Source organism: Simochromis diagramma, unplaced genomic scaffold, assembly GCF_900408965.1.
Source record: "Simochromis diagramma unplaced genomic scaffold, fSimDia1.1 OVJJ01000334.1, whole genome shotgun sequence".
In the NCBI taxonomy this organism is placed as follows: domain Eukaryota; kingdom Metazoa; phylum Chordata; class Actinopteri; order Cichliformes; family Cichlidae; genus Simochromis; species Simochromis diagramma.
Window position 1 is genome coordinate 1,913,986 of NW_024386764.1, and position 13,563 is coordinate 1,927,548.

The 13,563-nt window shown below is 39.9% G+C and overlaps 3 protein-coding genes across 6 annotated transcripts; 1 reads left to right on the forward strand and 2 right to left on the reverse strand.

Annotated features, from left to right (window-relative positions):
• Positions 1-196: 196 nt before the first annotated feature.
• Positions 197-6,032, reverse strand: LOC120733217 (deoxyribonuclease-2-beta-like). 2 transcript variants are annotated; one of them, XM_040031261.1, is made up of 6 exons: positions 4,606-5,663; positions 4,319-4,493; positions 3,686-3,764; positions 2,849-3,010; positions 1,354-1,551; positions 197-774 (listed from the first exon to the last, which is right to left on the reverse strand). In XM_040031261.1, exons 1-6 carry the CDS (start codon positions 4,803-4,805, stop codon positions 440-442), a joined length of 1,149 nt encoding a protein of 382 aa, XP_039887195.1. In that variant the 5' UTR covers positions 4,806-5,663; the 3' UTR covers positions 197-439. The 2 variants fall into 2 exon arrangements, with proteins under 2 accessions (XP_039887195.1, XP_039887197.1); XM_040031263.1 differs by lacking the exon at positions 2,849-3,010 and having other exon boundaries at positions 4,606-6,032.
• An 813-nt stretch (positions 6,033-6,845) lies between these two features.
• uox (urate oxidase) lies at positions 6,846-10,292 on the forward strand. Its single transcript, XM_040031309.1, has 8 exons — positions 6,846-6,976; positions 7,431-7,643; positions 7,760-7,876; positions 8,026-8,104; positions 9,404-9,590; positions 9,704-9,827; positions 10,042-10,125; positions 10,207-10,292. Exons 1-8 carry the CDS (start codon positions 6,956-6,958, stop codon positions 10,279-10,281), a joined length of 900 nt encoding a protein of 299 aa, XP_039887243.1. The 5' UTR covers positions 6,846-6,955; the 3' UTR covers positions 10,282-10,292.
• A 199-nt stretch (positions 10,293-10,491) lies between these two features.
• On the reverse strand, positions 10,492-13,066 carry samd13 (sterile alpha motif domain containing 13). 3 transcript variants are annotated; one of them, XR_005695767.1, is made up of 6 exons: positions 12,883-13,066; positions 12,397-12,513; positions 11,826-11,874; positions 11,610-11,721; positions 11,322-11,523; positions 10,492-10,781 (listed from the first exon to the last, which is right to left on the reverse strand). XR_005695767.1 is itself a non-coding variant. In XM_040031323.1 (5 exons), the coding sequence occupies exons 2-5, from the start codon at positions 12,422-12,424 to the stop codon at positions 11,380-11,382; spliced, it is 333 nt and encodes a 110-aa protein (XP_039887257.1). In that variant the 5' UTR covers positions 12,425-12,513; positions 12,883-13,066; the 3' UTR covers positions 10,492-11,379. The 3 variants fall into 3 exon arrangements, 2 of the variants coding, with proteins under 2 accessions (XP_039887257.1, XP_039887269.1); XM_040031323.1 differs by having other exon boundaries at positions 10,492-11,523; XM_040031335.1 differs by lacking the exon at positions 12,883-13,066 and adding an exon at positions 12,738-12,875 and having other exon boundaries at positions 10,492-11,523.
• Between the last annotated feature and the right edge of the window lie 497 nt (positions 13,067-13,563).

Sequence of the window (13,563 nt, forward strand, 5' to 3'; positions counted from 1 at the left end):
CCACCACATAATTAACATGCAGCCACTGCTATTTTTCAAAAGCTTATTCACCAGTTTAAATTGTAAATACATTATTATTGGTGGCAGCAGATGGCCCCGCCCCTCCCTGAGCCTGGTTCTGCTGCAGGTTTCTTCCTGTTAAAAGGGAGTTTTTCCTTCCCACTGTCGCCAAAGTGCTTGATCATAAGGTGTCATATGATTGTTGTATGTATTGTTGTAGGGTCGACCTTACAATATAAAGCACCTTCGGGTGACTGTTGTTGTGATTTGGAGCTGTATATATAAAACTGAATTCAATTATACACATACATTATTATATGTGAGTCTTTATGTTACTTCTACATAGCAGTCAACCCTGGAGACAGAATCATAGTGTCTCGCTCTGCCACTGTCAGCCAGTGTCACACTGATTCTTAATCACTTTGCTTTTCCTTCTCAATTAGCACTGAATGTACCAATCCACCACCTGCCTGAAGGCCTTATAAATCAAAGGGTTGGAGGAACAGATCAGACCGCCACCTCGCCACAGCTGGCCCATCTCTCTGTTCAGGTCTCCCAGGCAGGTCACCTGGTCCTCATAAAGTCGTGACACGCACCACTTTGAGTGGTCGTAGTGCGAATAAAACAGGATTGATCTGGGAAGCTGGATTTTCTTAATGTTCATGGTGTGTTTGGCCAGTGAGCAGTTGGAGGGCAGGTCGTGACCTTGTCTCTGCCAGGACTCCACTAAAAGGTCGGCGCCCAGTTCCTGAGCCACCCAGCCTGTGTAGATATCTGAATGAAAGCCAACAGAAAAACATGTCAGGTACTAGAGTAGTCTGTACTCGAATCATTGTGTTAAATGAAACGTATAATGTTTTTATACCATTAAATAGCATTTTTCAAGTTGTTTTGGCAATTTGCCAAATGATATGAGAATAAAGGAAATGCAAACGTGATAAGCTCACACTTCCTTTTGCATTATGTATGATTATGGTAAAATAAATACATTGTGAGCTCTGTGTTGTTTTCATGCATAAATAAACCTTTGTGTGGATAATTATTCTCTCTAAATAATAAAGATATACATATACACAAACTGAGAAACAAAATACTGCATGTAACTATTCATACTAAGATCCAAAAGTCAAAGCAGCTGTGAGTATACTTTGAAGGCCCCGGTTGGGACGTGATAATGCACGTCACTGTGCAGAGACGATAGCGTGTCTGCGCCTGATAATCAGTGACTGTGGTCGACGAGTGAAATGTGCAAACATGGCAGCAGGCTACAGGAAAGAAGTCTGCTCTTCTAAAATGTACACGATGAGCAAGTAAATGCCTAAAAGTAAAAAAAGGGCATGCGGGGTATCTTACCATCCACAAAGTTTTCAGATTTAGCAAAACTGACAAACTTTTCCCCTCCAGCTGAAAAAAGCTGCTCCATTCTCTTATTGGAGGACAGCTGTGGTTTGGAGTCCGCACATAACTGGGCCAGCTGTGGCAGGTCAGCCGAGAATGCAGCAGGAACAGAGCAGTTATAGAAACGGGGGTAAAGGTAGACCAACTGCTTTGCTGGAGATTGAAGAGGAGAGAAATAAGAGATGATGTATATTAGATGGTCGTATAGCGAGAGTATTCCTTACAGCCGCAATGAGCATTTACGATAATGACACTGATGTTGATTCTTTACTGTTAGTCTCATCAAGTTTATTAATTAAATTCTTGGCAAATATCGAATTTTCGCATTCAAGGCTTTTTATATAGCAGCTATTACATTTAGCTAAATTAAATGTCCTCCAGTCTTTCTTTGTAAGCACTTTGTTGACACATTAACTTAGTTGGTAAAATGTGAAAAAACATAAAAAAACATAGTAATTCAAATAAAATACTATTATAGTGAAACTGTTATGGTCACCACAGAAACACAGAATAATCCCGAGTAGCTGAACACGTGTGAGGAAATCCCCTAAAGTTTCCCTCAGACACGCTTCATAGCAAAAACAATTTCACAGGTTCATTATAATACTTGTGTGCAATGTGGGGTTTCCAAACAAAAGAAACAAATCACCTTATTAATAACCTTAAAATTTCATTTTACACATTTGCTCAGTGAGAAATCCAGAAAAGAGCAGAGCAGCATAAAAACTCCAAATAATTTAAAACTCTGCGCACATTTAAAATGATTTTTGAATCTTTATGTACCGTTAAATGGAGAGACGTGTATAAAACTGCCTGTAATTCAACAATTGAACAAATAGTTCATCACCTTGAATTAAAGCTGAAAGTCTGGATTTCACTCACATCTTGATTCAAATTACATCGTGATCGTGAACGGAGGCAAAATTACAAAAATTCTCTTATTGTCCAAATGTTTATGGGCCTAACGGTGTGTATGCATGTAAAAGAAAAAAGCTGATGATTGCTTTGCATTAAACCAGGGGTGCTGAATATAAGGCTCGGGGTCCAGAATCGGCCCAGCCGAGTCCGGCCCACCATTAGGCTGTGGAAAATGTGAAGGAGTGCATAATTTTGAACATTTAACAGGATTTTCAAAGTTTTACAGTATTTCCTGTTGGTAAAGAATCTCCCTCATTCATACGACACCAAAGTAATTAAGTAATAGATCAACTATTAAAAGTTTTTTTTTACATATTTGTAGGTTTTTTTCAGTGGGTTCACAGAAAAAAAGGAGATTTTCTTTGAATTAACGAAAACTTTATATGTTGTAATTGTGGACCAGTTTGGACAATGAACTCCCAGAATCTATCAAGTAGTTTCACTGGTCCGGCCCGGCTTTCTATCAAGCAGAATATTAAATGTAGTAAGTCTGACGATTGTATGCCAAGCTCTGTGCTTCATGAGAGCTCACCTATATGAAGAAACTGTTGGTACTGGTAGGTCACACACAGTGCAGTCTGGCCATTGACTTTGCCAGAGGAAGGGTATAGGTACCCTTTCTCGGGGAAGGAAGGGAAATGGGGAATGCTGTGCGACAACCAGAAACCTTGAGCGCGGTCAAAGAGCAGTGCCCCTGCAGGACACACACAAACATACGAAAGTTGGAATGATTACACACAGATACATGCGAACCAGCACGCAGATGCAGAAAGATTTCCATCAGTTGTGTTGCTGATAAGAGTCAAATGTGCAGTTGGAGCTATCGGACAGATGGTCTTTGCCCGCGTCCTCCCCCTACAACACCCTATTGCAGGCAGAGGAAACCTAAACCCTATTGATTTTTTCTTCTTCCAAAGCTTGACTAGCAGTTTGGAAATGCATCTGCCGGTAACTGTCACAGACACAAAACATGCTGTAACTTGCACAGTTGCATGGGGAATAGTTGTGCACTTGTACATGTAACATAGTGTGGCTACATATATACATAATAACTACCTTAATTTAATATAACAGGTTCTTAAATTTGTCAAACTACCACAAATGTCCATTTTTACAGCCTCTCCACGTGGTATTAAAGGTGGAAAATGTAAAACAGACTTTACTGGACATTCCACCTTGACTTTGCACATATGTCAACAGAGTGAAGAAAAACTATGGCAGTCACAGTGCTGCTATATTTTCTGCTAACAGTGAAATCTCTGGGAATAAAACCTGATGAATCTTGTTGTGTGGTCACAATAATGAATAAGAGTCTTGAGATGAAAAGAAGAGGAAAGAAGCAGATTTCTTCCTGCCGACTGTACCCTACCTTTAGTGTGTCCGTATTTTTGAATGTATTTCAGGTCTGGTGGGGCGTCGTTATAGAGTGCATACACTGAGGTGTTTGACTGCCAAAAGACCCCCAAAACAACAACATTTGTTATTTTATACAAGTGAAAGTTATTTATACAAGTTCTTTTATACAAGAAGAATAATTGAGAGGTGACATTAGGGACGCCCTGCAAAACCAAAATGCTTATTACACCTTATTACACTTTGGCTTACGTTAATGGCAAATGGAATAAGGGACCAACTGAAAGAACAAAGAAGAAGAAGAAGAATGCCACAATAACCAGCTAATGGCTTCATTCTTATAGCAAAGATATTTCAGAGAAATGTTTGTTTTCTGTCTGCCTGGGGAAACTGAACTAAATATTTCCCTGACACCTAGTTTATTTGGTCCTGATTACTTTAAGATGTTACATAAACTCCAGACTTACATACACTCCAAACTGGTAGTTTGTGTTGTTTCTGACTGTTCAGTGTCAACTCAGTTCCTCATATTAAATAAAAGAGTTCCTACTCAGCAAACTGGCACGAGCATTATCTCTGATAATTCCCATTAACAAACTAAAGTCTCACTCATCATATAAAAACCCACATAAAGATGGAATAATCTCACCTTGTACTCTTTTCCCATGTAAAGCTGGTTCAGTGTGTTTGTTATGGCTCCTTGGCTGGAGTTAATCGTGTATTTACTCATTTCCCAGCCTTCTTTTGATGAATCCAAGTACATGTACTCCACCCCACTGCCGATGTCATCGATTCTGTATTTAGGCAGTTTGTAGACGATAAACCTTAGAAGGAAAGAGACAGAAAACCACGTGTCTTTTCTTGGGAAAACTGAAGGAATCAGTCATCAGTATGAATACGGAGGCATTAATATTTCAAAATATCATATTAACTCACCAATCGACAGCCTCGCCTTCTTCATTTCTACATGAAATGTCAGCACCACAAACTGTGCAACACAAAAGCACAAAAATCTGTGAGGATAAACTAAAGCGTGAGATCATCCTGAGTGACTCCTGCAGCTGAAGGCAACACGGCAGCGACTGACGAAAGGGAAATCTGAAATCTGCTGCTTTCTGATTGTGAAACCAGCACATCTGCTTTTAGATGCAAAAATGGGAAGTCATAAGATGTTGTCACATGACGGGAAAATACTGAAATGACTGTCAGCAATTAAATGTTTCAGAATGTTTGTAGATTTTTATTTTTTGCCAACCTTGACAGATCAGCTACTTTACTTGTCCTCGTATTATTTATATATGTACTGTATGTTAATGTTTTTTGTGTTGCTGTTTTTTTAATTATGCAAACTGCCCTCGTTACAGCATCAAGTACTGTTCACACCTGATTACTGTACTGGTCAGGTCTTAATTTTACAATGAAACCACATGTTGACTGTAAAAGGGGAAACGTCTCTTTGGTAAAACAACTCATAGTTGAAGTCTGACAAAGTCACATCCCTGAGCTCCTTTTTGTAATGTTTATAAGCCAAACTGGATTTCATAAGCTCATCCAGTTTATTGTTGAGGAAACTCTTTAAATATAGTCTTGGTAGCCGGGGATCGGTCTGCCAGGTGCTCCGCTCCTGGACGCCGCCCGGCACACAATGTACCTGACCCCTACGATGCCTCCTGCGGGTGGTGGGCCTGCAGGAAGATGGACCCATGTCCCTTTTTAGGGACTAAGTCCTGGCCACCAGACGCTCGCTCTCGGGCACCTTCCCTGGGCCTGGCTCCAGGGCGGGGTCCTGGTAACCCTAGGCAGGGTGAAGTGTTCTTCTCATAGGGGTCTTCTGAATCACTCTTTGTCTGGTCCCTCACCCAGGACCAATTTGCCATGGGAGACCCTACCAGGGGGCAGAAGCCCATGGACAACACAGCCCCTGGGATTCCTGGGACACACAAACCCCTCCACCACGATAAGGTAGCAATTCACAGGGGGGTCTGCAGCACCGGGAGGAGGCCCCGGGGCAAACCCAGGACACGCTGGATAGATCATATCTCTCGGCTGGCCTGGGAAGGCCTTGGTGTTCCCCCGGACAAGCTGGAGGAGGTGGCTGGGGAGAGGGCGGTCTGGGCTTCTCTGCTTAGGCTGCTGCTCCCACAACCTGGCCCCGGATAAGTGGAAGACGATGGATGGATGGATCTTTAAATATATTCAAACGGTGAAGCAACTAAAGCATGTAGGAATAAACAGACGAACTGTTTTCCTCCTTAAGAACAAAACTATGTTAACGGGATCTTTAGTTCCTCAGGGAAGCAGCTGACTGATCAGTCCTTTGCGCTGCGCACACGGTGCATAGAGCATCCTTCTATAAAGATATTCTTTTAAATTTAAAGCAAAGCACGTTCAGACAGAAAACATCCTGCATTAAAGTAACTCAATTTAAACTTTTAAACTTATCACTATTGTACATGTTGAGCTGAACCATCCAAACTTTCTTATTACTGAGGAAATGAAAAGACTCCTTCAAGGAAGCACAGATCTTGATACCAAGGCTGGTATTAGGTTTACTTCTAAATTACTTTTTCACTCTCCAACCCTACACGGGCAGGTTCGAAGAGCTTATTTCACTTAATTTCACTTAAAGGAAATCATCATTTAAAAACCTTATTTTTTATTTACTCTGATGAGCTTTTTCTAATATTAAAATTTATGTGTGACATGTGCAAAAGGAAGAAAAAAAAGGTTTAAAGTCCACACAATATACAGTGCATTTGCGTAAAAACAAAAAAAGCATAATGTAAATGTAATTCATAAAGGTGGAAACTCAAAACTGTTCTTTATATTTAGAAGAAAAAAGTTTATAGTCTTTATATAAGCATAGGGAGTGCAAACTACAGTGCTGCACAGACTCCTAATTTCAGATGTTTTTGCTTCATCTACTGCATCGCCGTTTATGTTTGCATGTGTTTCAATAAACCTGTTTCTTATTTTTCTGGCAAAATATAAAGAAATTAGGTGTCAGTCAAGATTGAACCTGACTGCAACAATGAATTCATGTGAAATGCACTCACATCTTTCTCTTTGTGGCTGTACATGTAAACAGTGTGTGTGCGTGCCTCTGCATTTCTCTGAGTGGAATACAGTGCATCACACAGTACAAATAAAAGAGGTTAAACTTCAGCTTCCAATAGCCTGAGTGCAAAGTTAATGCCACCCTCTGTAGAAAGTCCTCCTCCTGTAGCAGGAGCCCCATTTACTGGAGACTGTTTGAAGGGCAGCAGGTAAAGAAGAGGAAGGCACCATGGCAAACGCTTCAGATCAGGTAACATTTCGGAAAGTTATAGAAGGAAACAGTGAAACTTAAACGATAGAACATGACTAATGTTTCTGACGGTAGATTGATAGCACTGGAAATTATCTCACGGTTCAGTGGCCACAGGGTCAAACCGTGATCTTTAAAGGTTAGTTTTTAAAACATTTCTAATTCCTCACAAAGTAAAAGTCTTTTTTTTATTTGATGCTGTAGTACTCGTGTACTTTCAGACAATATCTGATTTCAGATTTTTTTAATTAATGTTGGAATACGGAGATATATTTAACAAGCTCCTGCAAATGCACACAAGAAACTTCACTGCAAACTATCCAAAGACAACATTTTAAAGGGATAAGAAATATTATATTTGTAGCTCTAAGATGACACTGTGGCACGAAACACCTCTACCACTGGAAACTGTTTAAGTGTGCCATCTTATTACAACTATTTCTCACACATGCAGAAAGTGGAGTTTGTGCGAACAGGTTACGGCAAGAAAACGGTGAAGGTGCTGGTCGTCCGGAGGCAGGGAAGACAGCATTCTATCATTGAGGTGAAGGCTGATGTGGAGCTCACGCTCAAGTCACGCAAAGATTATCTAACTGGAGACAACTCAGACATCATCCCTACTGACACCATTAAAAACACCGTCCACGGTTTGGCCAAGCTCAGAGGGGTGAGTCTAACACCGTTTTGAGGAACAGGGAAGACCCGTTATTGCTATTTCAACTGCTAAAATATTTGTTATTGAGGTCGTTTACAGCCTGTCAACCTGCTTGTTTCTCTGTTCAGATAAAGAACATCGAACAGTTTTCCCTGGATATCTGCAATCATTTCCTAACCTCTTTTAACCATGTGCTGAAGGCCAAAGTTTACATGGAGGAAGCTCCGTGGAGAAGGCTGGAGAAGGTAAAACACAGGACGGTGCAGCTTCACAAGAGTTGACCTTTTTAACAGCTATTTGAGCAGCAACATAAATCAAGTGCACATTAACCCGATCAAATGTTGCAGGTGATAATCCATCGTAAAACATGACCCTTGTCTTATTTTTCTCTCAGAGTGGGGTAGAGCATGCTCATGCGTTTATATTCAGCCCAGAAGCTTACCGCTTCTGTGATGTTGAACAGACTATCGGTGGTAATCACACACTCTCACAAAAACACGCAAACAGATACATGCTATCCAAGCTGTCATTGGACAGTGACGGACTCAATACACTCTGGTTTATTAACAGTATTAATAATAATAATTATTATTATATTAATTCAAGTTTTGTATTTTTTTAATTTTTAATTTTTGTTTCCAGTTTAGTTTCATTTAGTTTCCAAATTACTTTTGCTCCTTTTAGCAACGTTTTCATTGTTAGTTTTAATTATGATTACATGGAGGCAATTTGTCAGGAGACAAAATTAAAGATTTTCAGAAGATCTTACACAAATACAGCACCGTTTAATCCCATGTCGTGATCCCAAGTCTCAATAAATAGCTGGACCAAAGTGTGGTTAGGCTGAATGTGTAAACACAGACAAGCACATTTCTGCTATATTTTTAAATTAGTTTTCTTAACATACAATTATTTAAGTTTTTAATTTTCTTCCAAAGGTATAGACTTTTATTTAGATTTCAGTTACTTTAATTTTTAAGTTGAGTGTTACCCTACCCTGGACAGATGACCAGTCCATCACCAGGGTCACAATAGTTTACAGCTAAACTTACGTGTGTGTTGTCATACTTTTGTCAGACAAAAACACCCCAACCAAGTAAGAGGTTCAAACCTGGAACCTTCTTGATGTGAGGTGACGGTGCTAATCACTGCACTATCATGATAGTTCAAACTACAGCAGGGGTGGGCAACTCCAGGCCTCGAGGGCCATTGTGTCCCTGCAGGTTTTAGGTTTTTTGAACCAGCACAGCTGATTTAAATGGTTAAATTAGCTCCTCAACATGTCCTGCAGTTCTCCAGAGGCCTGGTAATGAACTAATCATGTGATTCAGGTGTGTTGACCCAAGGTGAGATCTAAAACCTGCAGGACACCGGCCCTCGAGGCCTGGAGTTGCCCACGCCTGAACTACAGCATGTAGGTAGGCCAAGATCTGATCGCTGAGCTCTGTTCTGCTGAAGAGGGCGTTCTCCCTTTGCAGCCTCCACTTGCTCAGTAGCCGGCAAATACATGTAAAAAACATCAGAGGTTAATGGCTGCCACAAATTACTTTGAGTCAAGTTTTAACTCTTGAAGCGTGTTTAATAAATCAAAACGTACTATTTGACTTGTGGTGCAAATACTGTTAACAAAGGCAGCTAAAGCTATGACTAAGCCCGTGCACACCGCTCAATGGCACTGTTGATCACAGGTTCATGATTAGCACCATTTTCATAAGTTGTTTGCCATGTTTCACATCACTCCACGCTCACGGGCTGATCTGTGCTTCACGCAGGCATCCCTGTGCTCCACAGTGGGGTGAAGAATATGAAGGTGCTGAAAACCACCCAGTCTGGTTTTGAAGGTTTCTACAGAGACCGCTTCACTACTCTGAAAGACGCCAAGGACAGGTTTTTCTGCACCTCTGTGTACTCGAGGTGGCGCTACAACAAGATCCAGGACACTGACTTTGACGCTGCTTGGTAACTGCCCGACTTACGAGCGTCAAGAAAGACCTCAGCTGACGTATACCAATATAGTTCAAAGTTCATAAATATAGTTCACATCTGAAGCTTTATATTCTTCATTCTTATAGGAAGACTGTGAAGGAGACGATTATTGAGAAGTTTGCTGGCCCCTATGATCGCGGGGAGTACTCGCCCTCAGTGCAGAAGACCCTGTATGAAACTCAGGTTCTAGTCCTGGATCGACTTCCTGAGGTACTTCCTTTAGATCGTGAAATCATCAAACTCACAATCTTCTCACTTTTTGAGATACATAAACTGTTTAGACAACTTCACAGTTGAAATCTAACCAACTCTGAGTCCTAAAAAAGGACAAACATGCAAATTACATCTCCACAGTTGTTGGAAATTGAAGAAAAAGCTACATACTGTATATAACAGGCATGCTAAAGTACACATTTTCTTTTAGGTGGATGAAATAGAGATCATCATGCCCAATGAGCATTACTTCACCATAGACATGACAAGAATGGGTATTGTCAACAATGATGAAGTAAGTTCTGTTCTCACAAATGGCCCTTCATATTCTTTAAATGATCGGGTTGTGGACATTAGTATCTTTTTCCCATCACAGGTACTCCTTCCTCTGGATAATCCCTCAGGGAACATAACGGGGACAGTACGCAGGAAGCAGCGAGCGCGGCTCTAACGGCGCCCACAGAAAGAAGGCCCTGCTGGGATTTAAACAATCTGAGTGGGCCGTTTAACAGAAAGATCCATCTGAATTAACCTTTCAAACAAATATTCCAACAACAGCAAGTTAATATTTGTAGCCTGACTAAAGCTCGTGATGATGTGATGTGAACCCAAATAAAATGAAACTAAAGACAGCGGCTGTTGATAAATTCATAAACTAACATTGATCTTTGGTGAGAAAAGAGCACCATTTATTGCAAATCTCTGATTCGGATATTAAAACTCCAGTGTTATGCTGCACATGTACATTTGTCATACACACTTTTGAACAGTTGTCTGTGTGACAATGCTGAAAGCACCACAGGTTGATAGATAATAATAATAATAATAATAATAATAATAATAATAATAATAATAATAATATATACACATAAATATTTCCATATCAAGAGTCTCAAGCCTGAATAATGTAGATGTTCAGGAACAAGGTGGCTTTTGCTCGGGTCGTTGTGTCTGGGAAAACAAAGTGGTTCACGGTCACATGCTAAAGACGACTCATTGACTCAGATGCACATTTTAAAACATAGAAAGTTTCAGGGGGAAAAAGGGCAACGCACCAGAATCATTATCTGCATGTGTCAAAGTCTTTAGATGCGACAGAACATACACAGTTTTCAACTATAATATAATCTTATATACAAATACTTATTTTTTTAAACCTTCATGGGTTAATTCACTTTGCACTCACACACATACACAACATACACACATGCACGCACACAAAAACCATACCTGCAGAGTATTTTCCCCAAATTTTCTTCTTTTAAATAAAACACAAAAAAATACAAAAATACAAAAAAAAAAAAAAAATCTCAAGCAGCAGATATAAGAATGGCTGAAAGGGTAAACGGCTGAGTGGACACTGTGTGCAACCCATTTTTGGGGTCCACGCTTATATAAAAAGAACACAAACAAAAAGAAAAAATACAGCATTCAAAAATCCTGTTAAGAAGCCACTGTGGGCTGAAAAGTCTCTGTGAAACGACGGCTAACCTGGGCTCTCCTGACACAATGATTGTCACAGACGTGGGTGCTGGGACGGCCTGCGGCGCTACGAGGCGTTGCTTTTCAGGTGCTGAGTCTGCAGCGGCTTCACGTGATACTCGTAGATTTTCAGTGCGGGGCCGAGCTTTATCGACAGCCCCGTCAGGACGTCGTTACGCGTCATCAAGAGCAGGGACTTACCATCAATTTCCTGTCAGATAAAGACAGAAATTCTAGTTTTCCCTAGTTTGTCAGCATCATGTGGCAGCAATTTTGAGCAGGAAATAACAGTCAAACCTGATCCTGGAAAGCCATGGCTTGCTCCTCAAACCCTGTTGCTTTGAAATAATTGACAACATCAGCAACTGCCCAGTTGGAAGGGTCCGGCAGCTGACCGTTCTCCACTGGGCTGTAAGGTGAAATTAAATGTATTCATCTTAATATAAAATGTATGCTTAATTTTAAGAGCAGCTTAAAATATCTAAAATAGTCAATCAACAAGATCCTACACACCTTTTGGTGTCAACTGATCCATTTGCCTTGTCTTCCATGTCGGCTGTAGCTTAAAAAAAAATAAAAATAACAAGAAAATTACAAAAGCAAAAAGAAACTATTCAGTCAATTTGAAAATTACAAGTATTTTCTAAAATGCTTTTCATTTTCTAATTCTCTTTCAAATTAGAATAAACAGGCAAATGACTTCAAATGACTTGATACAGAGTGTAAAGACATTCAGTTTGCTATTAAAAAAATATGCAGAAACCTGCAAATATTTTGTTTAAAAACGTGTAAGAATATGAATTTGGTGGTTTTTTTCCTTGCAAAAATGACACATTTTAATCGTGTGCGATCAAACTGTTCTCTGTCAGCTGGTTAACTTAACCAACTAAATGTCTGAGCTATTTTTTTTACTCTACTCCGTCAACCATTGTGATGGCAGGTATTTTGCAATTATACCGCTACCAACGGGTTACACAAGCAACAGAAAAGCCCAAACACCTCACAGAGGAACCTTACACGACTACCTGATTAAACACAAGCGTTGCTAGTTTAATCACTGACTTAGGTGTAAGGAAACACTTACGATCTTTAACGTTACAGTAATTTTTCATCAGACGTCTTCTCTCGGGGAACTTAGTGTGCTGGCAGTTGAAAAACCCTCATTGTTTATCTTTCGCAGTCTGCCATTTACTGGATGTTTCTGCAGGAAAAACAGTTGTACAGTAAATAACAAAATTCATTTAATTTAAAAAACCCGAAACACAGCTAAAGAACAAAACAAATCCAATCGTTTCTGACTGACAACGGGGAGAGCTGTAGTGTGTGAAAATGACGACCAAAAACTCACGTTGTTAGCTGTATTAAAAACATAGAATTACATTAGAAACATAAGAAATAAACAAATAAAGTAAAAAAAAAAATTACCTTATCAGAGAGGAGAGTTAAGAAAACAACGTTATGTTAAATGACGAGATATTTAATCACTGCCACTTCGTATTCTGCGTTAACGCTAACGTTAAGCTACCAGGGGTAGTTAGCTAGGCTTGCTAATACAAAATTTAACAGTTACCTTGTTTCAGAGATTCGCGCTTTGACAGAAATGGCCCGCCCGACGTTTACACGTAGTTTAAATCTTAAAAAGTTTTCCAATAACTGCGATATTTTACAAATTATTAAACGACAGCGGTCGTTTGATAAAATCAAGATTTAATCAAGTAAAGCCAACTAGCCCCCTCTTCATCGCTTTCGCTTCCATCACCCACAGGGCACCAAAGAATCATGGGTAGTGTAGTTTTGCGTCCCCAACGCCTTGGTTTGCAGTTCAGTGAGATTAGACACTTGCTGATGATCACCCAGGAGCAAACTCACAACCAAACTTTTTAATAAAAAGAATTTATTATTGTGACATATTCTTTGTTACATAAAATCTGCTACAGCAAAGTATACTCCCCTTGCAAACACAAATATATATGAGTGGGAAAACAAAAAACAAAAAACGTGTCAGCCGTCTAAATGATGTGCAAAAATTCCACAAACTAAATAGAGACACATTTCAGATTATTGATCCCATACTGGCACATGTGACTAGCTACAGAGAACTCATAAACGGATTTCCTGCAGTCAGGAGTGTGAGGTGGTTCAGGGAAAAAGTGCCATCATTTACATGAAATCTGACAAAGATTACACAGATTGGGAAATAAAGGATACAGAGATACAGATGTGGAGAGATATGGATTTCCTACACAGTTTC

Coding starts and splice junctions, on each gene's coding strand:
- uox (XM_040031309.1), top strand. CDS start 6,956: ATGGCAAACGCTTCAGATCAG. Junction 8,105..9,403: donor TGTTGAACAGACTATCGGTG/GTAATCACACAC, acceptor TGCTTCACGCAG/GCATCCCTGTGCTCCACAGT. Junction 9,591..9,703: donor ACTGACTTTGACGCTGCTTG/GTAACTGCCCGA, acceptor TCATTCTTATAG/GAAGACTGTGAAGGAGACGA.
- samd13 (XM_040031323.1), bottom strand. CDS start 12,424: ATGAAAAATTACTGTAACGTTAAAGATC. Junction 11,875..12,396: donor TTACTGTAACGTTAAAGATC/GTAAGTGTTTCC, acceptor TTTTTTTTTAAG/CTACAGCCGACATGGAAGAC. Junction 11,524..11,609: donor CCATGGCTTTCCAGGATCAG/GTTTGACTGTTA, acceptor TTTATCTGACAG/GAAATTGATGGTAAGTCCCT.
- LOC120733217 (XM_040031261.1), bottom strand. CDS start 4,805: ATGTGCTGGTTTCACAATCAGAAAGCAGCAGATTTCAGATTTCCCTTT. Junction 4,494..4,605: donor GAAGGCGAGGCTGTCGATTG/GTGAGTTAATAT, acceptor TTTCCTTCTAAG/GTTTATCGTCTACAAACTGC. Junction 3,011..3,685: donor AAAATACGGACACACTAAAG/GTAGGGTACAGT, acceptor TGTGTCCTGCAG/GGGCACTGCTCTTTGACCGC.